Here is a 26,776-nt window from a genome sequence, read left to right on the forward strand (position 1 = left end):
GGGCAGTGGGCAGGGGACACCTTGAACCGGTTGCCAGCCAGTCCCAGGGCACACAAAGACAGACCACTCACTTAGTCATTTGGACTAGCCAATTAACCTGACATGCATGTTTTTGGGATGTGGGAGGAAACCGGCGTGCCCGGAGGAAACCCACGCAAGCATGAAGAGAACATGCAAACTCCACACAGGAAGGTTCAATCTCACGACCTCAGAACTGTGTCGCACATGAGCTAACCACTACGCTGCCGTGCTGCCTTAAAGTAAAATTATGTGCTGGAAAATAAAACCTATTAAAAACTGAGGCCTCTTTTATAATCAGAATTATCTTTATTATCATCAATTACAACATAGCGTACACCGTTCACAACAAGATTAGACGCGGATAAACCGGGTAAACATGTCACAAAAGACTTAAATGACACTGAATAATTTGACCTTAACATGTCATTGAATTGTGTAGTGCAATGGTTCCCAAAGTGGGCGGTACCCCCCTGGGGGCGGTGGAAAGATCTGGGGGGGCGGTTAGCAAGAAGAAGGTGATCAAAGTCAGAAGTTTGAACATAGTGCGGTTGTGTAACCACAAAGTACTGCGTTTTTTTTCAAGGTTTTGTCGTGAGTGATGGAGTTATGGTCAACCACAATTGTTACTGTTCAAGTTTTAAAAGCGCTGACCAATCGGAAGGGAAGTTTTAATAATAGTACAAGCCAATAAACGCGGTTCAAAGTTTGCAAGCACCACACCATGCCACACCCACGGTGTGAGCTCATTGAGTGTCATGGCGGACTCTGTAAACATAGTCCAAGAGTCAATGAACGAGAAGGAAAAGAAGCTTGCACCAAAGAAGGGCGGTGCATCACTTTTTTGCACCTATTTTGGTTTTGATGAAGCGGACGTGCAACAGAAGAGGGAGCGTTAGTAATACACTGGGGAGCCACCCTGCAAAAGTTTGGGAATCATTGGTGTAGTGGAACCAAAAACAGGTACTACAAAGCACAACTAGAATACAAAACTACAGCTACTCAAAGTGACCAAATGTACTTCTTATTTACTTCTCAGACGTCTTCTGCATGCAAACACAAGCTTTTTGGCTCATTGGGTACCCGTAGTAACAAGATGGTGGACAATCCAGGTGAGGCTCAGTTATATGATATAAGTGATATAACTTATATCAAAGAAAGGCAATTTATCTCTTGAGTATTTTAAAAATGCTCGTTTTTATAGTATGTTGCTTGTTATTCAAATCAATTATTATTTTTTAATTAATTAAGGTTTTTTTTAACCATTGGGACGTACTAGATAATACACACTGTCCTTTAGAAGACAGGGTGTTTCTCATGTCTTCACAGCACAGAGGTAGCTTCACTACGCACATTTTAAGTCAGCTACTTCAAACATCAAAATCCTCCTAAGCAAAGCACTGGTCTCTGCAACTTTGATAATGATAACGTCAAGAATTTTCTTTTCAGTGTACTGTACATCAGCATGAAGGCCTCCTGAAGGTTCCTGAGCTTCTAAGCCTAGTTTTCACACATTTTAAAGCAGAGAAGCTCCGTTCACATGCAACCTGAGTACAGGAAAGGATCAACAAGAACTTACTGTATATGCCAGCCCAATGTCATGGAAGGCATCAGTGAGGAGATATTATTCGCTACTATAATATCAGTTTCCATTGCTATGCAGATGACACTCAACTATATCTTCCAATGGAGGAATCTGCCACACTAAACTGTGGAAACTTGGAGGCCTGCCTCACTCAGATAAAAGAATGGATATCACTCAACTTCTTGCGCCTTAACTCTAAAAAGACCAAAATGTTAGTTCTTGGTCCATCTAAATGCAGTGACTTGTTCTCAAAAGCTGCTCTGAACATTGACAAATGTAATATCACCCAGAGTGACTCAGTTAAAAATGTAGGTGCAGTGGTTAGCGCATGTGCGGCACAGTTCATGTCTTGGGAACCTCCTGTGTGGGTTCAAATGCAGCTCCTGTGCGGAGTTTGTATGTTCTCCCCGTGCTTGCGTGGGTTTCCTCCGGGCACTCCGGTTTCCTCCCACATTCCAAAGACATGCATTTCAGGTGGATTGGTCGGTCCAAATTGTCCTTAGGTGTGAAAGAGCGAGTGAGTTGTCTGTCCCTGTGTGCCCTGTGATTGGCTGGCAACCAGTTCAGGGTGTCCCCTGCCCACTGCCCAAAGATTGCTGGGATGGGCTCCAGCACCCCCGCGACCCTACTGAGGATAAGCGGTGTAGCTAATGAGATGAGATGAGATGAGCTTGTGCAGCCCTTTGAGACTCTGTGATTAAGGGCTATGCAAATAAACATGACTTGACTTGACTTGACATTGCTGCTCCCTTTGTTGCGTGTTCAAGTATGTGAAATTCTTAGCAGTGCTTGGATAAATTGTTATTTTTTCCATCTTTTTGGGGGTTTGGGTTGGCGTTTGGACTGTATTTAAAATAGTCCATTTCTTACTTTCACCATTTTCATGCTACAATTTAAGAAAACCACAGCCATTCGTGGGATACTACCATCTAGGTAAGGCGCCCGCTTTGAGACTGGGAGGTCGGTGGTTCGCGCCCCGGCCGAGTCATTCCTAAGACTTAAAAAGTGGTCGGCGGCGCCCTCTGTTGGCTGCGGCTGCATCGGCTCGCTACAACGGGTCAGGTGCAATCGACATTTCGTTCTGTGTACATTGTTACACAGAATGACAATACAAGGAAATTATTATTATTATTATTATTATCTAGCAGTTGTGACAGCACACAGCAAGCACATAAGGAAGCGTAGTCAATGCCGGAGTGACTAATCGGGACGAACGGGAGGTGGAGTTTTGGGGTACCAGGGGTTCGTAAGGTGTTAGCTATAAACCATAGTTTTTTATCCCCCGCCATATGGGAAATTAAACTTTGCAATCCCCACCAAACAAATGATTTATATCGTTTACCGGGGCTCTACTATATTTGTTACACAGAAGCAATATAAGAGGAAGATTTAAGGGCGTCCTTGAACGCAGCACAACGTAAAAGCGACGCCTCGCTCTCCTCCCCCTCGAACCGAACCTTATAAAACCAAAAGCACTCCTAAAATTCGGAAACAACACCCGAACTTTCTCCCCCTCCAAGAGAGATGACACAACCCGAGATCCTCGGCTCGACTTTCCCCTCAATCGTGGAGCTCAACGTGGGCGGCCAAGTCTACGTGACCCGCTTGTCCACGCTGACATCCGTACCGGGTACGCTGCTCTGGACCCAGTTCGGCCAAAGTTCTCCGGAGCAGCTCCCCAAAGACAGCAAAGGCCGATTTTTTTTCGATCGGGACGGTTTTCTCTTCCGCTACATCTTGGATTACCTGCGGGATTCGGAGCTCTTCCTCCCGGAGAGTTTCAAGGAGCGGAGGCGCTTGCAGAAGGAGGCGGACTTCTACCGAATTCCCGAACTGGTGACCCTCCTGGCGGGACCCGGTTCGGAAAGCCCCACCACGACAGAGGAAGAAGCCGAGATGAGCAGCCCGATCGCGGCTAGTATGACGAGCATCTCCTCTCCGTCGTCTGATGCGGCGCTGCGGTCCCCTGGATCCCCTGCGGCGGGCGGGTATATCACGGTGGGGTACCGGGGTTCGTACACCATCGGACGGGACATCCAAGCGGACGCCAAGTTCCGAAGGGTGGCCCGAATCACCGTCTGCAGCAAAATCGGTCTGGCTAAGGAGGTCTTTGGGGACACGCTAAATGAGAGTCGCGATCCGGATCGGACCCCGGACAAGTACACATCCAGGTACTACGGAAAACCAAGAGGTTCAAAACGCAAGTTCTATAACACAACATATTTAAAGGGACAGTGTGTAATATTTAGTGCCTCATATTGGTACGGAAATCTTCCATTTAGTAGAACAAAACACATACCTGTCAACCTCCACAGCTCCATGCCTTTTAAAACTGTCGTATTTTCCCTTACAAAATACAAAAAAAAATCTTTTGTTGTGAGATCCTGAGTTGCTCGACATGAATGAGGTTTATTATAAAATTTTTTTTTAAAAATGAAGTAGCTTGGACGTTCACTGTAGAAGGAAAAAATACATGCAAATATAATTAAGTAGAATAATACATTTTCTTATTCAAATTATTAATTAATTTTCTGCATCAAATTATTGTTGGTAATATACTTGTCATGAAACGGGTCAGGAAGCAGGAAGTAGGAAATCATTTGCGTAGACGATCTGTCACTTTAATTGAGAAAGAAAAGTTGTCCAACACACAAACGGACCCAAAACAAAACAAAGCAGGCTCAAATGCAGGCAAAACTACAGACTAGGCATTTAACGGGATTAAACAGAACTTGCAGGAATCTCTCAGAATGTTACATCGGAGTGCAACCAAGTCCAACAAGCAAAAAAAGAATAAACAGGTATCAAAAAGTTTTCAACAAGGGTAAACAACGATCTGGCCAAGGGCAGTTCCAAAAGGAGCGTTTAAGTACCCATTGGAGTAATCAGGAAATGCAGGTCAGCTGGTGTCAAGGGGCGGGGCGAGCTGGGCGCCATGACAACCGTGCAGGACATGACAATACTGATTACTGGGATGGGCTCCAGCACCCCTGCGACCCTACTTAGGATAAGCGGTGCAGATAATGGATAGATGGATGAATATACCGATTAAAGGGATAACCAAAAACCTGTATTTTTTCATTGTCTCCTTTTATACTTCCCTTTTTTCTTAACTTCTTTATACAACATAATAATTCGTAATATAATGCATCAAAGCAAGTAAGCCGTATGAGAGTCGGCTCTCTTTAATGAGTTGAGCCAAAAAGCCGGTTCTCTAAAAAGAGACGGACTTCCTTTCACTACATAATTACCACATGAAATCCGAGGCTGCAGACGCATGCGCACAGCAGCATAAAACCTCTCGCTTTGTTTGCAAGGAAAAAAACGATACCGAGATAGAGGCTTCCGCGGCGAAGTCATTTGACTTGATTGATTTGCCGTTTCGTGATAGTCGGTGTATTCGGATGGTACCCATAATTAACAAATTTGCGTTTTTCCGTACAGATTTTCTTGTACGCCGTACACGTCTTAAAATGCATAATAAACGTACTTTGTACGGCAAAAACGTACAGGTTGACAGGTATGAAAACACAATTTGAATTCCAAGCAAAAATACAAGAACTATCATACTAATGTGAATTTATTATTTAAAAAACTAATAAGTTTAGAAATCAGTATTCATTTTACATAACAGAATCCATACCTAGTAGTTGCTGTGCTATCGGTACTGGTTTTAATCTAGTGGGCAAATATTACACACTGGATCTTTAAGTAACAGAAAATAAAGCGCTTCAAAATACAAACAAAAATTAATACGGAAACCCAAAAAGTTCAAAATGCAAGAAATAAAAAACAACCAATAATACTGGACTGTCTCAGAAAATTAGAATATTGTGATAAAGTTCTTTATTTTCTGTAATGCAATTAAAAAAACAAAAATGTCGTACATTCTGGATTCATTACACATCAACTGAACTATTTCAAGCCTTTTATTATTTTAATATTGCTGAATTTGGCTTACAGCTTAAGAAAACTCAAAAATCCTATCTCAAAATATTAGAATATCATGAAAAAGTATACAAGTAGGCTACTCAACTAATCACCTGAATCATCTAATTAACTCGAAACACCTTGCGAGGGTTTCCTGAGCCTTAAAAACACTCAGCTTGGTTCAGTAAACTAAATCACTGCTGATCTGACTGCTGTCCAGAGGACCATCATTGATACCCTCCATCAGGAGGGTAAGACACAAAAAGAAATTTCTCAAAGAGCAGGCTGTTCACAGAGTGCAGTTTCAAAGCATATCCACAAAAAGTCTGTTGGAAGGGAAAAATGTGGCCGGAAACGCTGCACAACCAAGAGAGATGACCGCAGCCTTAACAAAATTGTAAAGAAGAGCCGCTTCCAGAATTTGGCGGAGCTTCAAAGACAGTGGGCTGAAGCTGGAGTCCAGGTATCAAAAGCCACAGTTCACAGACGTGTCCGGGAAATGGGCTACAATAGCCGTATTCCCATGGTCAAGCCACTTCTGAACTCAAGACAACGGAAGAAGCGTCTGACTTGGGCTATGGAGAAGAAGCACTGGACAGTTGCAGAGTGGTCCAAAGTCCTCTTTTCAGACGAAAGCAAGTTTTGCATTTCATTTGGAAGTCAAGGCGCCAGAGTCTGGAGAAAGGCTGGAGAGGAGCAAAATCCAAGTTGCTTGAAATCCAGTGTGAAGTTCCCACAGTCAGCAATGGTTTGGGGAGCCATGTCAGCTGCTGGTGTTGGTCCACTGTGTTTCATCAAGTCCAGAGTAAATGCAACTGTGTACCAAGAGATTTTAGAGCACTACATGCTTCCATCTGCTGAAAAGCTCTATGGAGTTGAGGATTTCATTTTGCACCATGATCTGGCACCTGCCCACAGTGCCAAAACCACCAGTAACTGGTGCACTGACCATGGCATCACTGTCCTTGATTGGCCTGCTAATTCCCCTGACCTGAACCCCATTGAGAATTTGTGGGGTATAGTTAAGAAGAAGATGAAAGACACCAGACCTACAAATGCAAATGAGCTGAAGGCCGCTATCGAAGCATCCTGGGCATCAGTAACACCTCAGCAATGCCACAGGCTGATTGCCTCCATGCCACGCCGGATTGATGCAGTAATCCGTGCAAAAGGATTCCCAACCAAGTACTGAGTGCATCAATGGACATTTTCAAATGTTTGATTTAGTTTTGCTGTTATAAAATTATTTTTTTACTTGGTCTGAGGAAGTATTCTAATATTTTGAGATAGGATTTTTGAGTTTTTTTCAGCTGAAAGCCAAAATCAGCAATATTCAAATAATAAAAGGCTTGAAATAGTTCAGTTGATGTGTAATGAATCCAGAATGTATGACATTTTTGTTTTTTTAATTGCATTACAGAAAATAAAGAACTTTATCACAATATTCTAATTTTCTGAGACAGTCCAGTATACTCACCAACACTACAATTTCACCAGTTACAGTGCCGATTTTCTCCCCTTAAAAATGGCTACCAACTACAAAGTATGTACAGTACATCCATTATCTGCACCGCTTATACTCTGTAGGGTCACGGGGGTGCCGGAGTCCATCCAGGGGACACCCTGAACTGGTTTCTGGCCAGTCGCAGGGCACACAGAGACAGACAACTCACTCGGTCATTCACACTTAGGGACAATTTGGCCAATTAACCTGACATGCATTTTTTTTTTTTTAATGTGAGAGGATAACCACGCATGGGAGAACATGCAAACTCTGCATAGGAAGGCTGGTAGCCGGATAAAAACGTACATTTATTTAAGGGCTCATTGGTTGAGAAATTTGCATTTATTTGACATATGATTGTCTGTATTTATATAGCGCTTTTCAAGTCACTGAAGACTTCCCAAAGCGCTTTACAGTGTGCTTCACACTTACATAATCACACACCAATGGCCAGAGGCAGCCATTTTATTGTTAATAGAAGTACTTTATGGTTTATTTTAATAAAGTAAACCACAATTCAATTGATTTACCTCGATTTATTTGAATCTACAGTTAAAATGGGAAGATCATTACCCAAACCTAAAGGGAGCTCACATCATTGTGACCATCTTGCTGCTACGTGTATCCCCGAAAAAAAAATTCTTTGCTTTTTTATCATTATTATTCCTTTTTTTCTCCTCTTTTTCCTTTTCTTCATTTTTCTTTCTCTCTCACTTATTCCTATTTTCACATTTTATCAATTGCATTTTGGCCCTGCTGGGCATCCGTAGGTACTACCTGAAGTACAACTTCCTGGAGCAGGCGTTCGACAGGTTGGCCGAGTCGGGCTTTCGCATGGTGGCCTGCAACTCCACGGGCGCCTGTTCGAGCGCCAGCGGCGACCCCGGCGAGGACAAATTGTGGACAAGCTATACTGAATACGTCTTCAGCCGGTGAACCGCCATGACCGGTTCAGAGGCACCGATGGGCCAAATTTCGGTTACGTTTTGTGGCTCCGGTGCGTTAAATAGTAAACCAATAAGTCAAATGATATTTTTTCCAAGTAAGAAATTTAAAAATGTGCTGTATATGTTCTGAGCTGGTTTAACTTGATAGTTAAAACTGCTTTAGAACTTTAACTTAAAGGTACTTGTTCAAATCTGCTATGACTGAAGAGTTAAACATCGTTAATGCTTTAAATCTGCTGCAACTCAATAGTTGGAACTCCTTCGAACGTTAAATGCTACCATAATGTAAGTGTTAAACATCTTTAAAGCTTTAACTTAGAATTAATGCTTTAAAGCTGCCACAACTAAAGAGTTAAAAAGCTTTAAAGCTTTAACTCAAATGTACTGCTTATAATCTGCCATAACTCAAGGTTTAAAAAATATTAAAATTCTAACTCGGTTAAAACATCTTAAATGCTTTAACTTACAGTTAATGCTTTAAATCTGCAATAACTCAAGGTTTAAAACATGTAACATTTTTAACTTCGAGTTAATGCTTTACATCTGTGGTAACTCAAGGGTTAAAACGTTACATTTCTAGATCAAAGTTAATGCTTTAAAGCTGATGAAACTAAAGAGTTGAAACTTCTTTAATGGTTAAACTCTGCCATAATGCAGGGGTTAAACATCTTCAAAGCTTTAACTTAGTATTAATGCTTTAAAGCTGCCTTTACTAAAGAGTTAAACAGCTTTAATGCTTTAACTCAAATGTACTGCTTGAACATGCCATAATTCAAGTTTAAACTCCTATTTAAAATTCTAACTCAAGCGTTAAAACATCTTAGAAGGATTTAACTTACTGTTAATGCTTTAATCTGCGGTAACTCAAGAGTTGAAACTGGTTTAAAGGTTAAACTCTGCCATCATCCAAGGGTTAAAGCTCTTTAAAGCCTTAACCGAGAATAATGCTTTAAAGCTGCGATAACTAAAGAGTTAAACAGCTTTAAAGCTTTAACTCAAATGTACTGCTTAAAATCCGCCATAACTCAAGGTTTAAAACCTATTTAAAATTCTAACTCAAGGGTTAAAAGATCTTAAAAGGCTTTAACTTACAGTGAATGCATTAAATCTGCGGTAACTCAAGGATTTAAACATGTTACATTTTTACCTTAGAGTTAATGCTTTAAATCTGCGGGATCTCATGGTTTAAAAGGTTAAATTTCTAACAAAGTCAATGCTTTAAATCTGTGGTAACTCAAGCGTTGAAACTGCTTAAAAGGTTAAACGCTGCCATAATGCAAGGGTTAAACATCTTTAAAGCTTCAACTTACAATTAATGCTTTAAAGCTGCCTTTACTAAAGAGTTAAACAGCTTTAAAGCTTTAACTCAAATGTACTGCTTAAATAGGCCATAACTCAAGGTTAAACACAAATTTAAAATTGTAACTCAAGGGTTAAAAGATCTTAAAAGGCTTAAACTCACAGTTAATGCTTTAAATCTGCAATTACTCAAGAGTTGAAACTGATTTGAAGGTTAAACGTTGCCATAATCCAAGGGTTAAAAATCTTTAAAGTTTTAACTTAGAATTAATGCTTTAAAGCTGCCTTTACTAAAGAGTTAAACAGCTTTAAAGCTTGAACTCAAATGTACTGCTTAAATAGGCCATAACTCAAGGTTAAACACAAATTTAAAATTCTAACTCAAGCGTTAAACAATCTTAAAAGGATTTACCTTACAGTTAATTCTTCAAATCTGCGGTAACTCAAGAGTTGAAACTGATTTGAAGGTTAAACGCTGCCATAATCCAAGGGTTAAACATCTTTAAAGCTTTAACTTAGAATTAATGCTTTAAAGCTGCCTTACTAAAGAGTTAAACAGCTTTAAAGCTTGAACTCAAATGTACTGCTAAAATATGCATTAACTTAAGGTTAAACACCTATTTAAAATTCTAACTCAAGCGTTAAAAAATCTTAGAAGGATTTAACTTAGTTAATGCTTTAATCTGCGGTGACTCAATGGTTTAAATGTTAATTTTCTAAATTAAACTTAATGCTTTAAAGCTGATGTAACTCAAGAGTTGAAACTGCTCTAAAGGTTGCCATAATGTAAGGGTTAAACATCTTTAAAGCTTTAACTTAGAATTAATGCTTTAAAGCTGCCATAACTAAAGAGTTAATCAGCTTTACAGTTTTAACTCAAATGCACAGCTTAAATATGCCATAACTCCAGGTTAAACACCTATTTAAAATGGTAACCCAGCGGTTAGAAGATTTAAAAAAGTTGTAACTTAGAGTTAACGCTTTGAAGCTGTTGTAACTCAAGAGTTGAAACTGCTTTAATGGTTAAACCCTGCCATAATGCAAGGGTTAAACATATTTAAAGCTTTAACTTAGAATTAATGCTTTAAAACTGCCACAACTAAAGAGTTAAAAAGCTTTAATGCTTTAACTCAAATCTACCGCTTAAAATCTGCCATAACTCAAGGTTTAAACCCTATTTAAAATTCTAACTCAAAGGGTTAAACGATCTGCAAGGACTTTAACTCACAGTTAATGCATTACATCTGCAATAACTCAAGGGTTAAAACATGTAACATTTTTAACTTAGAGTTAACGCTTTAAAGCTGATGTAACTCAAGAGTTGAAACTGCTTTAAAGGTTAAACGCTGCCATAATGCAAGGGTTAAACATCCTTAAAGCTTTAACTTAGAATTAATGCTTTAAATCTGCCTTTACTAAAGAGTTAAAAAGCTTTAAAGCTTTAACTCAAATGTACTGCTCAAAATCCGCCATAACTCAAGGTTTAAAACCTATTTAAAATTCTAACTCAAAGGGTTAAACGATCTGCAAAGACTTTAACTCACAGTTAATGCATTACATCTGCAATAACTCACAAGTTAAAACATGTAACATTTTTAACTTAGAGTTAACGCTTTAAAGCTGTAATAACTAAAGAGTTGAAACTTCTTTAATGGTTAAACTCTGCCATAATGCAAGGGTTAAACATCTTTAAAGCTTTAACTCAGAATTAATGCTTTAAAACTGCCACAACTAAAGAGTTAAACAGCTTTAAAGCTTTAACTCAAATCTACCGCTCAAATCCGCCATAACTCAAGGTTTAAACCCTATTTAGAATTCTAACTCAAGGGTTAAACGATCTTAAAAGACTTTAACTTACAGTTGATGCTTTCAATCTGCAGTAACTCAAGGGTTAAAACGTTACATTTCTAACTTAAAGTTAATGCTAAGTAGCTCACTACTTTGCAAGTCAGTTGTCGTACCATACCCTAGACAATTTTTGCGACCATTTTGTGACATTTGTAAACATTTTGAGATATAAAAAGGTAACCAGCAAAGAATGCATTCAACATGCTAAAAGTTGGGTGAGATTTTGAAAAAAAAAATGAAAGAAAGATTTTGTTTTTGGGTGGATATTGTGACGACTGTACACAGCTCGCTCAATATAGTTATTCGAAACAATTTTCGTGTGCATCGTTTTTTTTAAAGACGAAAAACGTTCCAAAAAGTATCGGTCATACTCTTCGAAAGTGTTATTTGAATGTAACATTTTAAATAAACAACAAACAACAAAACCCACATGCTATGCAACACATTCCTTTGTCTATGGCTGTTAATTCTGATCCCAAAATATTTTTTGAGACTTTGTGTTTTAAAAAAAACCTTTCATAAGCCCACCAAAGTAAAATAATGATAATAATAGTTTTGTAGTAACATTCTTCAAAAGTGTGGCATTTGTGTTTAGACATAATTCAAAGCAAACAAATATGCTCATAAAAGTACCGTTTTGGATTCAATATCCATCCATCCATCCATTATCTGCACCGCTTATCCTTAGTAGGGTCACGGTGGTGGAGCCCATCCCAGCTATCTTCGGGCAGTGGACACCCTGAACTGGTTGCCAGCCAATCGTAGGGCACACAGGGACAGACAACTCGCTCATTCACACCTAGGGACAATTTAGACCGGTCAATTGACCTGACAAGCATGTTTTTGGAATGTGGGAGGAAACCGGAGTGCCCGGAGGAAACCCACGCAAGCACGGGGAGAACATGCAAACTCCACACAGGGGGTTTGATCTCACGACCTCAGAACTATAACGTAAATGTGGATTAAATACTTTATTAGAAAAATGTTTGGCCCAGAAAAAGAAGAATAACTACAGCATAATAAATGAATAATTACAGAGTAATAGGAGTAATGACAGATTATAAAAACAGTAATGAAAGTAATACGAGTAAGAATGAGATTAATAAGAGTAATGAGAATAATAACATAAATAGGAGTACTAACGGATTATCAAAAGTAATGTGAGTAATACGAGTAATAAGTGTAATAACTGGGTAATAAGAGAGTAATAACTGGGTAATAAAAGAGTAATAAGTGTATTAAAGAAATAAGAGTAAAAACAGATTCATAAGAGTAATGAGAGTAATATTAGAGTAATCACAAAGTAATATAGTAATAGGAGTAATAACAGATTAATAAAAGAATAATGAGAGTAATTACAGAGTATTAAGAGTGATAGCGGATTAATAACAGTAATAAAAGACTAATATAAGAGTAATACTTATGCAATAAGAGTAATACCAGAGTTATAACAATAGTAAAAGTGTAATATAAGAGTAATAAGAGTAATACCAGAGTAATGAGAGTAATAACGAAATAAGAGAAAAATCAGATTAACAACAGTAGTGAGAGTAATAACAAAGTAATATAGTAATAGGAGTAATAACAGATTAATAAACAAAAGAGTAATGCGAGTAATAACAGAGTATTGAGAGTGATAAGAGTAATAATAATGAAAGAGTAAAGTATAATTAAGGTAATAACAAAGTAATAACAGAGTATTAACATCAACAAAAGACTGATAATAGAGTAATGAGAGTAATAACACAGTGATAAGAGTAATACAGGTAAAATCAGAGCAATAAAAATAATGAGTAATAGAGTAATAGCAGAATAGAGTAATAATAGAGTAATAATAGTGATAACAAAGTAATACGAGTAATAATGAGGAAGTAATAGCATAAGAACTATTTTTTTAGGAAATGTGCATAAACTAGTAGCCCTTTGTGCTAATCCGACGCCAAAATATAACTTGGCTTCAACATATATGGAGAAGAAAAAAAAAGAAACATTTTAAAATGCCCCAGTAAATTAAACTGATCAAACCAGATATATTATGTCCATTGAGCAGGCCGAGCACGAAGCAGCCTGGACACGAGTTGTCTTGCCGCGATCCGACCATCTGGGCCGGAAACTGAAGGACGATGGCGCCTTTTGGGTCCACGATTGGAAATAATGGAAACTAAAAGCTGGCAACGTAGGAGGGCAACAGTTTTCGCTGGAGGAGGACGGAAAGCCGGCCAAGACACTTTGCAGATTTGCTGGCGTCGGACAAACCGAAGTGGTTTATCACACTTCTTCCCTCGCTCATTCCGATTCATTTTCGTACCTTCTGCGTCGCTTAACGTTTTCAAAAAGAACGGCCCTTTGTGTTTAAATCGGGCAGAAGTGAAAAATATCTCACAAGGCATTCACACCTCTTATTTTGTTTTGGTTTTTATATGTCTCAACTCAGGAACAGAGAACTAAAATATTAAGTGCACCGTATGATTCCGTTCGGATGAGGTGGGGATCACAGAGTCAAACTCTCATATAGCAGGGAATAGAAACCTATGCTAATTAGCATTCCAACATACAGATATTCAAATAACAAAATAATTAAATGTAATAAGTACATATACATGTGAAGGAGCATTCATATTAAGTCAAGTCATGTTTATTTATGACGCCCTTAATCACAAGGAGTCTCAAAGAGCTGCACAGACCACAGACTACTGCAAACTACACACTATTATTACACTATGTCCTGATCTAAAACCTACATGAGGGCAAGGAAAAACTCAAAAACCTCAACATGAAGAAAGTGAAGAAGATATAGTTGAGTGTCATCTGCAAAGAAATGGAAACTGATATGATATTTGCAAAATAATATCACCTAATGGTAGCATGTAAATGCTCAAAAGAAGGGGGTCAAGTACTGAACCCTGTGGAACACCACTGGTAACACCAAAGGGCTCAGATGTCATTTCACCATATTTAACACAGTTCGTCTTTTCTGAACCATAAGAGGACGGTTCCTGAGAGACCAATCAAATTTTCCAACCATTCTAGTAAGATATTATGGTCCACAGTGTCAAAGGCAACACTAAGGTCCAGCAGTAGCAACAGTGTTGACGCGCCAGAGTCCATTGTCAGTAGAAGATCATTGATTACCTTATCCAGGGCTGTCTCAGTAGAGTGATTACCCCTGAATCCTGATTGCATAATTTCAAAAAGATTATTCTCAGACATAAAAACATTCAGCTGCTGTGCCACAACTTTTTCAAGTGGCGTTCTCCAGTGTCAGGGCTGTTGCTAGCCATTTGGGGATGCCCTAAGAACAAATGTTTTACATTCAGGGTGTTGTAACGGAGCCCCATTTCCAATGAAGCGCGAGCCACTTGTTGTGGAGACCCGGGTGCTAAATGACATGTAAACGACCAGATTTTTTATTTTTACACGTTCATGTTAGCGTAATCTTTCGTACGGAAGATTACGCTAACGCGAACGTACGATTAGCCTGGGTTAGCTTTATGTTTACGTTAAACATTCAAGGTAAACATTCAGGGTGTTGGAACGGATTAAAAATGATTTACATTACTTTTAATGGGAAAAACGATTTCGGTGATTAAAGAAACCGGTTTTCGAACAGGGTTCTGGAACGGATTATGGTTGAGAACCGAGGTTCTACTGTACCGGACAATAATGAGCTTTTTTATTTTAACATGAACTACCGGCAAGCGACGCAACAGTTTCATCTTGTTTCTTCTTTGTTCTTCCTTTCTCCACTCCAAAATCTTGTCGTTTCGAGGCCATGTTTGCTCAGGTGTTCACCAAATTACGAATGAGGCGAGGGAGGCACCATGAGACTGGAGCACAAAGCAGATTCACCCCTTTTCACTAGAAATTTGCTTTACGCTGCTTTTGTATTGTTTATTAGCGCGCATTATTATAATTTGTAATACTTAAAACGTTTTTTTCCACAACCCTGATTTCTTTTGGTGCCCTCCTGGGCACTTGATGCCCTAGGCAGTGCGTGGTACGTGTGTTTGCGGGGCTACGGCCCTGGCTAGTGTTATTGCAAGCTTTCTTTCCATTTTCATCTAGTTTTTTTTATTGAATTGTGCATTTTAAAGAGAAACAAAAGACTCAGGATAAATAGGCGAACATATTTATGCATGGATTTTCACTGACTTGCTTCTCCCTTTAGCATCACTGCAAAGCTTAGGACCTGTCCCGAATAAATACAGTACTGAAACTACAGTATTGTACCGCCGACTCGCAGTCTTTAAAAAGCACACTAGGTTCTGGCAGATGAAAGGCATTATGGGTAGTTCAGCTAGTAACATCAGTATTTTCCTGATGCTCTGACGCAAACCAATAGCAGACCAGCTTCTTAGATGATGTCCAACAATAGCAGACAGGTATCTTCAAGTTTCAGGGCATGCACATCTTTTTGTTGATGTGGTAAAATGGGATAATTGCAAGAAAAAGGGGCAAAAAACAGTCTTATTCCAAACTATAAAGCTAAATCATGAGGTAAAAACGATGGATCCCAGGGGTCTACTGTAACTTAATGTCAGTCCTGACAGTTTATGGGAAATGTCGAGGAGAACAGACACTTTCCAGATGACTTCCTGGACTGACACTTTAAGACAAAAAATGACCTTAAATGGCCTTCTTCCTTCTCTCTCTGTTACGACACTGGGACTGCACTCTGACCACAAAGTGACAACTTTGTTTCTACATTTTATTTGCTTACCGTACTTAAATCTGATGTATCGTGAAACCCACTCAACTCCATTTTGTAATGAAATATATTTTTTAAATAGCTCACCAGTGCTTGGCCATTTAGATTTTCTAGTAAAATGTTTTTTTAGTGGTTGACTGAGTAACCCTGCTTCCGAAACCTCGGTAATAACATGTTAACATAGTAACGACATTGTAATAACATAAGGCGTTTTAGCAATGCATAGCAAACTGTGTGCCCTTTGCGCTAAATGTAAGAAAAAGTAGCTCTTGGCTTGAAAAAGGTTGGAGACCCCTGCTCAACAGAGTCTCTAGAGCAGGGGTTTCCAACCTTTTTTGACCCAAAGAGCCATGAACGCAAAATATTTAGATTTTCGGGAGGGTTCGAGAGAGCCACACCTTATATTTCAAGACAAAATTCAACAAAACTGCCAAACACATAAACCAGACAACAGTTGATTCTTCATCGCATTTTATTTGTTTGACGATTTATAAAATAATAATATACTAACGTACCAATTAAATGGTTTCAAAACAAGGTACGTTTGTAAAAATTTCACAAAACACTGCAAACGAGAAGGGTACGGCTTTTACCTTTGGCACAGGGCGAGAGAGAGAGAAGGGAATGCGTGTGCAGAGATCCGCCCAACACTCACCCAAACAAATTGCTCCGGGTGCTGGGCTGGCATATTGGGGTGTATGGTTAGTTCTGTGGGTTTTTATCATTGTCTCAACTAGGGCTGCACGATTTTGGAGGAAAAAAAAACAATTGTGACTTTTCAGACCACAAATTACAATTTCTATGCTATTTTAAAAGAGAAGTGCATTTTCTGTAATAGTGTTTTCTGGCGAATACTTAATCATAGTGACAGGTTTTAACTTTAAAGAAAACCTTCCCTTTTCTGGGAAGCTTTGTTCGGATTGCCGTCTGCTCACACGTGGGTATGTTGCATCGCGAGCTGCTTACAAATTTTGCCTTTATTGGCGAGTGCCATTAAAACTTGCCTCTGATTGTCCGGCACTGCCAGCAGTAGCACACGGGCCACTGGTCTAATACCATGACTGTAAACTGTATTTGAGACTGTGCCCTGTATAGATATTATAAATATTTATTACATTCCATGAGGTTTGCATGAATTACAAATCGGTTTCGTATTTGCTAATTTTGGAATGAGGGGAAAGCGGCGTTTCATAGTCCATAGTCAACCTCAGGCAAATGTACTCCTGAAAAGAACCACATCTGGCTCACGAGCCACAGGTTTCTGACCTCTGCTCTACATCGGCACTACCTCGTTCATCATTTCTATTTTTTATTGACCAATATCAGACACATCATTAAACCCTCTCAACTTTATTTCGCATTTTTCAGAGCAACGATTCCTCCAAGGAGTGGAAGACTCATTGCATGGGGGCCCCAGAGATAAAACATTCAGATGAATAAACCGCAGTAGTAACATGTGCCAAGATAAGACCATGAAAAGGGAGGCAGGAAGAAGTTGGTGCACACAAGATAAACCTTTTAAGGAAAGTCCCCACTCTTACTTTTTCAGGGAAACACATTTTCTGGGAAAGTCATTTTGTGAATTTCTAATGAACATTGGATCAAAAGTTTGACCCTGTGGGACCAAAACAGGAGGGAGGCAATAACTCTGTATATTGTATGAAAACAAAGGATCACATTTGCTAGGAGGTCACAAAGAAGAAACACTCGAGAGTATTCTCCAAGGAAGATGGAAAGCAGAGTTGATAAACCACTCACCAAAAATAGTGACTTCTATTTTCACATGTTAAAGCAGGAAATCATTCTTATTCAGTTCCTAAAATGAATTATTTTGTTAATAAACATGTTTTACTATATCATTTAATAGTTCAATTTTCGGGGTCCTATAATAGCAAAATTTAATTTTGTGTGTTTTGAAAAAAAGTTGACCTTTTTCTTTGTAAGATTTATATTTGAACATTCTCATTTATCATTGTACATATAATTTATTTAATCAATTTGAAGTATAATACCACCATATAATTCAGACTATAAGACACAGCTTTTCCCCCAAGCTTTCAACCCTGCGGCTTATGCATAAATGCAGCTATCCATTCATCCATTATCTGCACCGCTTATGCTCAGTAGGGTCGCAGGGGTGCTGGAGCCCATCCCAGCTATCTTCGGGCAGTGGGCAGGGGACACCCTGAACTGGTTGCCAGACAGTCACAGGGCAGACAGAGACAAACTAACTCACTTGCTCACTCACACCTAGGGACAATTTTGACCAGCCAAATAACTTGACATGCATATTTTTGGAATGTGGGAGGAAACCGGAGTGCCCGGAGGAAACCGACGCCAGAACAGGGAGAACATGCAAACTCCACAGGAAGGTTCGATCTCCTGACCTCACAACTGTGCCGCACACGCGCTAACCACTGCGCCACCGTGCTGCCCAAGATGCGGCTAATTTATGTTTTTTTTTTCCCCCCCAATAGTCGCTAGGGCCCCACCAGCGTGCTGTCAGACCATTAAGGGGTTAAGGTTACGGTATATTATTTCTTTCTGTATACATTTTTTGTAAACAGGTCATGTTTCAATGTGGGCATGTGCAGCTTATGTATGGACGAAATATTTTTTCCTTTGAAAAAGCACTGGGTGCGGCTTATAATCATGCATGCCATTAGGTCCAATTATACGGTATTTAGAAACAGATTTTTTTTTGTCATTGAATAACAAAAAAAAAATAAATCTGGTCCTTTTTCTAATATTTGAAGTCTCCACAAAATAAAAGGAGAATTTGCTGCTTTCAGAACAAAAAAAAAATCATTTCAGAAAAAAACATTAGAAAAAAAAATTTTTTTTTAGTCGTTAAAAAAAAAAAAAAAGGAAAATTAACTGCTCGTTTTGCTCATTCAATATGTAAGAGTACAGGAAATAAAATGTACAATTAAAAATGTAAAATTATTTGCAATTGGATCTTGTTCTTTTTTACACCGACACAGATGAGGAAAAAAATTACCCCACATTTTGTTAGCTATGTGATTTTATTTATCAAACAGTAGATTAAATTTCAAGCTTTACACAAAATACATTTACATTCCACAAAAATACAGGAGAAAAGGAAGGCAATTAACAAGTTTTGAAGAAAATAAGACATTTCAAAAGAATTGAAAAATATTGAAAAGAAAAAAGTTTAAAATTAAACAAACATGACCAGTCGTTCATCCTAGAAACCACAATAGTGCTGCAAAAGCTGTATCGAGTACATGTATCCAAAATATAAGACGTAATTATTTATAAAAAGCGCGACTCTCAAAAGTTACTTTATGAATACCGCCATCTGCTGGCATCAATAGGTAGTGACGCCAAGTATAACATGCTAGTACTTCTTTTTAAAGTAGAGCATATTGTGAAATAAAAAAAAGGGAAAACGTGTGCTTGTACATGTTATGTGGCTACTTTAATGTTACATAACAAAATATAATCATATTTATTGGATCATATAGCTAAAATGTTGACATTATCTTTAAACGTTGGAAACTTCATAAATATTCCACACAAGACACATTCTGGGCAGTTTGTCGTCCTCCACTTTCACTGTACAGGCATCTGCGCTTTCCTTTCATCACACGAACGAGGGACCCGCTATCAAATTATCTATTATTATTTATTATTTTCCCCACAAAAATGGATGCAAAACGTGCAATACTCACACTTGAATTGGAAATAACAAGGCTCGCAGTACGGTTTCTTGTTCCGAACTCGGACCTGCACGGCAGTGTCTGTTTTTCCCAGATATCGCTGGCAGCCCACGCACTAAGGGAGAGGAATAAGTGAGAAAAAAAGCAATGCAGATGACTAAAATAGGAACTCTTGTTACAATAACAGTTTGAGAGATGTGTGATCTCATGTGGTTGCAAAGAGAAACTAATCCAATGCCCTCATGAAGTTGAAGGTTGCAAGGGGGAATCAACTCGATGTTCATCCATCCACCGCTTATCCTCAGTAGGGTCGCGGGGGTGCTGGAGCCCATCCCAACTATCTTCGGGCAGTGGGCAGGAGACACCCCTCAAGAATCCATTAAAGAATCCAATCCTCCAAACTCACAAATAAATAAAATATGGTGTTACCTCTAAATAAAAGATTACGTATGCTCGCATCTTGAAATTGGCTCGTATCTCAAATCATATGAAGTAATCAATCAATACGTTTCCAGCCTCCCAATAGCACCCAAGTGGTCCCTAAATAGCTACAAAACAAATCTTCCTAATCACTAAAAAGCCATTAAAAAGTAATTGAACATAAAATATAGTCATAAGATGACAATACAATGACTTTAAATTTTTAACACTGGTTGATCCGGAAGCTAGTGTCCCAACTGGAGATCATTTTTCACAGTAGCTTATTTTAATAAAAACAACTATTTGATTTTGTTCAGGTTTTTAAATAAAAAAGTACAGAACAAATATATACAAAGTATTGTAAGTAATGTGCATATAATACCATGTGTGAGAGAGTATGGTAGTATTTGTGCACGTAAAAGATATCTGTATAAGAGTATAGTTGTGCATGTCCGAGTGCATCATGTTACATAGGAGAGTTACCGTATTTTTCGCACTATAAGGCGCACCTAAAAGCCTTTATTTTTTTTCAAAAGCTGACCATGCGCCTTATAATACAGTGCGCCTTATATATGGATCAATATTAAGTCGCTAAGTCTTGCAACTAAAGCAAGCAGCCGCCAATTAGATTTCCCCCCCGAAGGCGAAGTCGTCCGCGGTGTATGCTGGGATTTATATACCGGCGTTTCATTTCCTAACCAATGTGTCAATCATCATTTGAATCATTCACTATTGGCTAAAGTTATTCGGATGTATATGGGGCAGATCCTTTTTATCATTTACAGGCTCGCAATAGGCTAAAGGGGCGAAACAAAGTCTGCAATTGGCCGAAAAAGATGAATGTGAATCACACGTTGGGTTGCACTACGGCATAGAGAAAACATTTTTTACTATTCTGTATTTGTAAATATTTTACTCTCCCGGATTTACTACACTCACGGTTGTAAGAAGACCATGGTTACGTATCATTATTGAACGTGATGGCTGCAAGAGAACTTAGGTGAGCTATGCGGCTTTATATTTTCCCGGTATCTTGTTTTAGAACGATCTTGATGTTTCTGTGATGAGCCTATTTTTAAACTAAATTCAATTCAAAGTGTTTATTGTCATATGCACAGTAAAGAACCCCGTTTCCCTGTACGATAAAATTCTTACTTTGCTGTCCACACAGTTGCCAGCAAAAAATAAAATGGAAATTAAGAAATGTTTGTTTGGTGACATCGTACGGACACCGCATCCGCACGTGTCTACGACACGTATTTGCTTCTTTGCAAGCTTTGGGAATGTTAAGGGGGTAATAAGTTTGACTGAACTATCTGACTGTTTTGTCGACGTTCCCATTGTAGCGCCTTATAATCCGGTGTGCCTTATGTATGTAAAATATAAGACCAAAAACTATTTTTTGGGGGTGCGCCCTATAACCCAGCCTTATAGTGCGGAAAATACAATAAGTATGATTTACTTCTCAAACAGCCTCACATTCTACACCACCAGGGGTTTCTGTGTAGTGCATGACACCATTGCCAGAGTGCACACATAGAAGAACGAGAACACCGGTGAAGCAGTGGGAAATCCCTTTCAGCCAACATTAATTTGTCAGTGACCTCCACCATTACTTAAACCTTGACCAAGGTCACGACCTTCTTACCTGAAAACAGGCAAAATGGTAGCAGAGACCAAGCACCTCAATAACCATGGCCGCCCCACTACTCAGGTGACCGCCGCACATGCAGCAAGTCCGCCTATTACCGCGCGTCCTGGGACGGCAAACGTTGCATGATAAAACGGCACCGTGTCGCTAACACGGCGTGATAGCAACTGTGCTGGGGTTACCTGCCGTGTTGAGAGTCTGGGGGCATGTTTCTCAGAGATGAGGCGCTTCCAGCGTGGGATAGATTTGGAAAGCCGGCAGCGGCCGAATGTGGACGAGGGTAATTTTGGGAAAAATTTGAGCGGGAGCTTCCGATTGTGTCCAGAGACTCGTATCTGCAAAAATTGAAGCACAATTTAGGATTCTTAGGGTGACATAACAGTAAGGACCTTAAAACAAAATAAATAAAATACTTAAGCTGAATTTTCTGCCAAAATGGACTATTTTTTGTTCATACAGGAGAATGACTGGGGCAGGAGTGGCAAAACACCAAAAAAGAGGTGTGGGGGATGGAAATCATTTGTCATTCTATGATTAGAAATTTTATATATATATATATATATATATATATATATATATATATATATATATATATATATATTCGATATCTTTTTTTAAACTTGAAAAATATAAAAAACAGGTTAATTTGCTTTACTAAAATCAGATTTTAATTTTCTTAAAGACAATTTTAGGTTTGTGTTTCCAATTTAACGTCTGCTTTATAGGATAAATCTACCACTTCCAAATATTTTTCACTTAAATAAAAAAAAAAGGGGGGAAGACATCTTTTTTCCCAAGAATTGTTTTTGTAAATTTGCTCAACCAATAAATAAAATAAAAACTGATCTGGCAAATAATGTTTGCTTATTTATTAAGGTATTTTTGTTTTAATTATGTTAAAATTTTATTTATTTATATTATTTTGAGTTAATTATATGAATGTTATTATTCCTGTTATTAAAATATGTTTTTTTTACCATTAAAAATACTAATGCTAATTTGTATTTAGCTGTGAAAAATATTTTTAAAATTTGAAATTTTGGAAGAACATGTGTGTAATCCACCAGCTTGGTGGGCCTTGGGGTAGGGTGCCCGCCCGTATGCTGGGAGGTAGCAGGTTCGGGCCTCGGCTGAATCATACGTAAGGCTTACAACATTGGTACGCATCGCCCCCTTGCTTGGTATTAGGGTGTTTGGTCACCCAATGACTCCCAAAGACAGGTGTTGCGACACACGGGTTGAGTAGAACTATCGTCGCATCACTAACTGTGCAGTCCTACCACTGTGTATGGAAGCCGACCCAGAGTCAGGAAAATGGATGAATATATGTAAATGTGTTTTCTATATTTTATAGAATAAAATGATGCCTTAAATTAAAAATGACAGTACAGTAAATAAACCTATACTAACATGAACATTATTTACTTAAAAGTTTGCCCCCCCAAAAAACCCAGTAAATTGTATGTAAAAGGGTATTTTTGTTATTTCACCAGAAAAAATAAATACCTTAAAACACCAACTTCTTATTTTACCAGAGAAATAATTAAAAAAATAATCGATAGTTCAGTTATTTTTATACTTTTATTTTACTAGATTTTTTTTGAATAAAAATTATGAATAATTATTATAAAATAATATTACAGTAAAAAAGTTCTTATTTTATGAGATAAATTATTTTTAAAAATCTGTGGTCAAGCCAAATTGATTTTTTTTATTCAAGCAGAAAACATTTTAAATAAAAAAATAAAGTGAGCACAGTTTTTTGCCAATTAGGTCACCTTCTGAGCGGCATCCCGACATAGACAGACTCCTTATGAAAAGTGGCCCTCCGCTGTCGAATCCAGCTGTTGTCCGTCAAAAGCTGAGTTCTCTTTTTCATCTCTTCCAAGATTTGCTTCCTCTCCTGTTCAGCCTTGGAGAGCATGTTCTTCGCATCACCTCCGCAATTTAAAGAAAAGAAAAGTTTGAGCCAACAATGGAATAAAGAATGAGAAAGCGGACTCACCTTTTGACTGTTTATAGGAGGCAGATAGCGCTGGAGTCGACAATGACTTGGCCCTAAGGGAAAGAAAGACTCAACAATTGCAAACATTGAGAGAAAAGATGAATTGTGTTGAATAACACACTGAATGATGATAAAGGCAAAAATGTTGTAACCTATGTGCTAGAGAGAGCGCTGCAAAGTCAGAGGTACTCCCGGCCCTGGTGTGTCAGCAATCAGCAAGGAAGTTGTCAAAGACGAGAGAGAAAAACAAAAACAAGCTGAGTAAGTGGCAAGCAGATAATAGTATCCAGTATTTTGTGTACATCTTTATGAAATTACTTTGGGACAAAGAGTGGGAAAGAGGGAAAGTTAGAAAGTTAGGGCCAGAGTTGGAGCACGAGAGTAGTGTACAGAAAAAGTTGGAGAGTTAGCGAGAGAAACAGAAGAGGGGGTACAGAGAGCCTTAGAAAGAGTCAGAGAGAATGAGAGTTAGAAAGAGAAAGAGGGGATACAAAGTGTTGGAGGGTTAGAAGAGAGAGAGGAGAGTGAGAAGGAGTTAGGGAAAGAGCTTAAAAAAGTTGTAGTGACAGAGTTAGAAGGAGAAACTTAAAGAGAGGAAGTTATACAGAGGAGAAATCAAATATTAGAGCGAGATCTAGAAAGAGAGCAAGAGTTGAATAGAGAGGGGGTACAGAAAGAGTTAAAGGGAAGAGAGTTAAAAGAGCGACTAAGTGTTAGGGAGCTTAAAGGGGTTTGAGATAGTTGTAGAGGGATACTTATAAAGAAAAAGAAAGAATAAGTTGTAAAGAGAGGAGATAAAATGTTAGTAAGATCTAGAAAGAGCAAGAGATGGGGATATAGAAAGAGTTGGAGTGTTAAAAGAGTTAGGGAGAGCGAGTTAGAAAGAGACAAAGAGGGGGATATAGAAAGTGTTAGAGAGTTAAAAGACAGTAAGAAAGAGGGAGCTTGAAAGAGTTAGAGAGTTATGGGGAGGTTAGAAAGAGAAACTTAAAGAGAATGAGTTATAGAGAGAGGAGAGCTAAAATATTAGAGAAAAAGTTTGAGAGGAAAGAGTGAGCAGAGAGAGGAGTTGAAAAAAAGAAGCGTTAAGTATTAGGGTGAGCGAGTTAGGAGATAAAAATAAAGAGTTAAACAGAGTTAGAGAGGAGAGCCAAAAAGAGAATAGTGTTACAGAGCATGAGACATGGAAACAGAGGAAAAGAGTGTGAGTGTTTTGAAGAGAAATACATAGTAAAAGATTTTTTTTTTTTTTACCAGTCTTTGCTATTCTTGAATGTCCCATTTTCCGGCTCTTCTGAGCTATGCTCCTTTATCTGCATCAATCCATGCGGTTGATTGTCAACGTCACTCCACTTTCCAAAATTGCTCTAAAAACAAATAAAATGTCTGTACAAACTAAAAAAATCCACTCCTGAGTTCACCCTTAATGATTAACAGCATCACTGGGCATAGGAAAAAAAATCTACTAATTTATTGGAGCCCTTTAATTGAATTAAAAACGCTTCATTAAACCAACATGGATCACTGGAGCTCATTTATGACATTAAAAAAAAAAAACAGACAAAGACCTCTAACCATAGAACTGCATAAATGATTTTCCATCCTCCACACCTCTTTTTTGGCGTTTTGCCACTCCTGCTCCAGCCTGCCCCGATCTCGCTCGTATTGCGCCTAAAGTGACAAAAAACATAGACATATATACAGTGCTGTTCAAAATAATTGCAGTGCAATGTGGCCAATGTTCCCTCTAATTTTCCACGGGTCTGAGCGTTAACACAAAGTCGGTGAGCAACGCTTGAAACAACAATGAGCAACCATAATCCCAAATGTGGCAAGATAATTATCAAACATGTCCAAAATTTGACATCAAGTTACATTTTGCTGAGTTTCCGGCAATGCAAAATTATTTTTCTCTTTTGAATGAATTGACTCATGTACTATTGCAAAGGTTGTACGGCCTACAAACGTCGTTTGTTCTTACAATTCTTTCACAAGATATCCATTTCTTTGTTTTTCCCTGATATATTTTGTCGCATATTAACATTTTTGGGGGCTTATTTAGTCGGTTGCAAGATACAGAACTGTACTTAGTCACATTTTTTAGTGGAAGTACAATGTTGGCAACAAGATTCACCTGATACAATTGGAAATTATTTATACGCAACACAAACTTTTTTTTTTCTCGTTTTTTTTCTACTTTTTTTTAAAAAATTGCTTTAAAAAAAGTCTCATTGTGTTTATTTTTTCCGAGCTGTTACTTTTTTTCTCTTTGTTCTCCATTTACTTGTTTCCTACGTTTCTTTTTTTTTTCTAAAATTTTCCTTCTTTTTTTCTCTTTTGTTTTTTTTCCCAGCTTTTCACTACTTTTTCATTTTGGTATTTTTTTTCTTTTTTGTTCTATTACCCCCTTCTTTTAAGTAATTTTGTGAATAGTTTTACACAATATTTGGTCATGTTGCGATTAAAGAAGCAAAAACAACCCGAAGAGCCGTTTAGGACCCGAAAGAGCCGGTTCCTTTTAGTGAGCCGAGCAGAAGAAGTCGGTTCTCGACAAACTACTAACTTTACTTTTCAACTTCGTTTGACATTGACTTCAATGTACCGCATTTAGGACACAACGTCAGGGGAACCCGTGTATTTTTACCTTTATGCACTGTAACTTTGACTTAAGTCGCTTCTTAAATAGTAATTTTGAGCCCTCATTTTTGTGCGCTGGCTAGATTTTCTTGTGCGCTGAGAATGTGCGAGCAGTGCGCAAATGCTACAAAACAGCATTTTTTTACAACACCCCACAAGTTCTAGACTGGATTGAGAATCATTTTCTAGTCGACTGGTGTGTTTGGGGGTCATTGTCTTGTTGAAACGCCCATTTCAGGTGCATGTCCTATTCAGCATAAGGCAACATAACATCTTCAAGTATCTTGACATACACACACTGATCCATGATCCCTGGTATGCGATAATCGGGCACACCATCAGAGTAAGAGAAACATGCCCAGACCATGATACTTGCACCACCATGCTTCACTGTCTTCAATGTGTACCGAGGTTTGAATTCAGAGTTTTGGGGTCGTGTCACACACGGTTTGTGGCCTCTGGACCCAAAAAGGACAATTTTACTTTGGTAAGTTTGCAAAATGTTCTTCCATTTTTCTTTAGGCCAGTTGTTGTGTTCTTT

At 38.4% G+C, this 26,776-nt stretch overlaps 2 protein-coding genes across 2 annotated transcripts in view; one reads left to right on the forward strand and one right to left on the reverse strand.

Moving 5' to 3' along the window:
- Nucleotides 1-91: 91 nt before the first annotated feature.
- On the forward strand, nt 92-11,560 carry LOC148366894 (BTB/POZ domain-containing protein KCTD12-like). The gene is made up of 4 exons (XM_088333718.1): nt 92-1,130; nt 2,973-3,774; nt 7,808-9,638; nt 10,449-11,560. Exons 2-3 carry the CDS (start codon nt 3,128-3,130, stop codon nt 7,971-7,973), a joined length of 813 nt encoding a protein of 270 aa, XP_088189844.1. The 5' UTR covers nt 92-1,130; nt 2,973-3,127; the 3' UTR covers nt 7,974-9,638; nt 10,449-11,560.
- Nucleotides 11,561-18,846: 7,286 nt separating this feature from the next.
- The window catches only part of LOC148366895 (uncharacterized), a 35,783-nt gene continuing 27,853 nt past the window's right edge, over nt 18,847-26,776 (reverse strand). Inside the window, exons 18-26 of the mRNA XM_088333336.1 lie at nt 25,174-25,269; nt 24,853-24,965; nt 23,716-23,795; nt 23,599-23,667; nt 23,372-23,531; nt 21,776-21,928; nt 21,591-21,699; nt 19,535-19,637; nt 18,847-19,466 (exon numbers count right to left, since the gene is read on the reverse strand). Of these exons, the coding sequence (XP_088189462.1) occupies nt 19,447-19,466; nt 19,535-19,637; nt 21,591-21,699; nt 21,776-21,928; nt 23,372-23,531; nt 23,599-23,667; nt 23,716-23,795; nt 24,853-24,965; nt 25,174-25,269 (903 nt within the window). The 3' untranslated portion in view covers nt 18,847-19,446. The remainder of the gene's footprint in view (nt 19,467-19,534; nt 19,638-21,590; nt 21,700-21,775; nt 21,929-23,371; nt 23,532-23,598; nt 23,668-23,715; nt 23,796-24,852; nt 24,966-25,173; nt 25,270-26,776) is intronic.

The sequence above is a fragment of the Urocampus carinirostris genome, chromosome 4 (genome assembly GCF_059441175.1).
Source record: "Urocampus carinirostris isolate Australia breed hairy pipefish chromosome 4, RoL_Ucar_1.0, whole genome shotgun sequence".
Classification (NCBI taxonomy): domain Eukaryota; kingdom Metazoa; phylum Chordata; class Actinopteri; order Syngnathiformes; family Syngnathidae; genus Urocampus; species Urocampus carinirostris.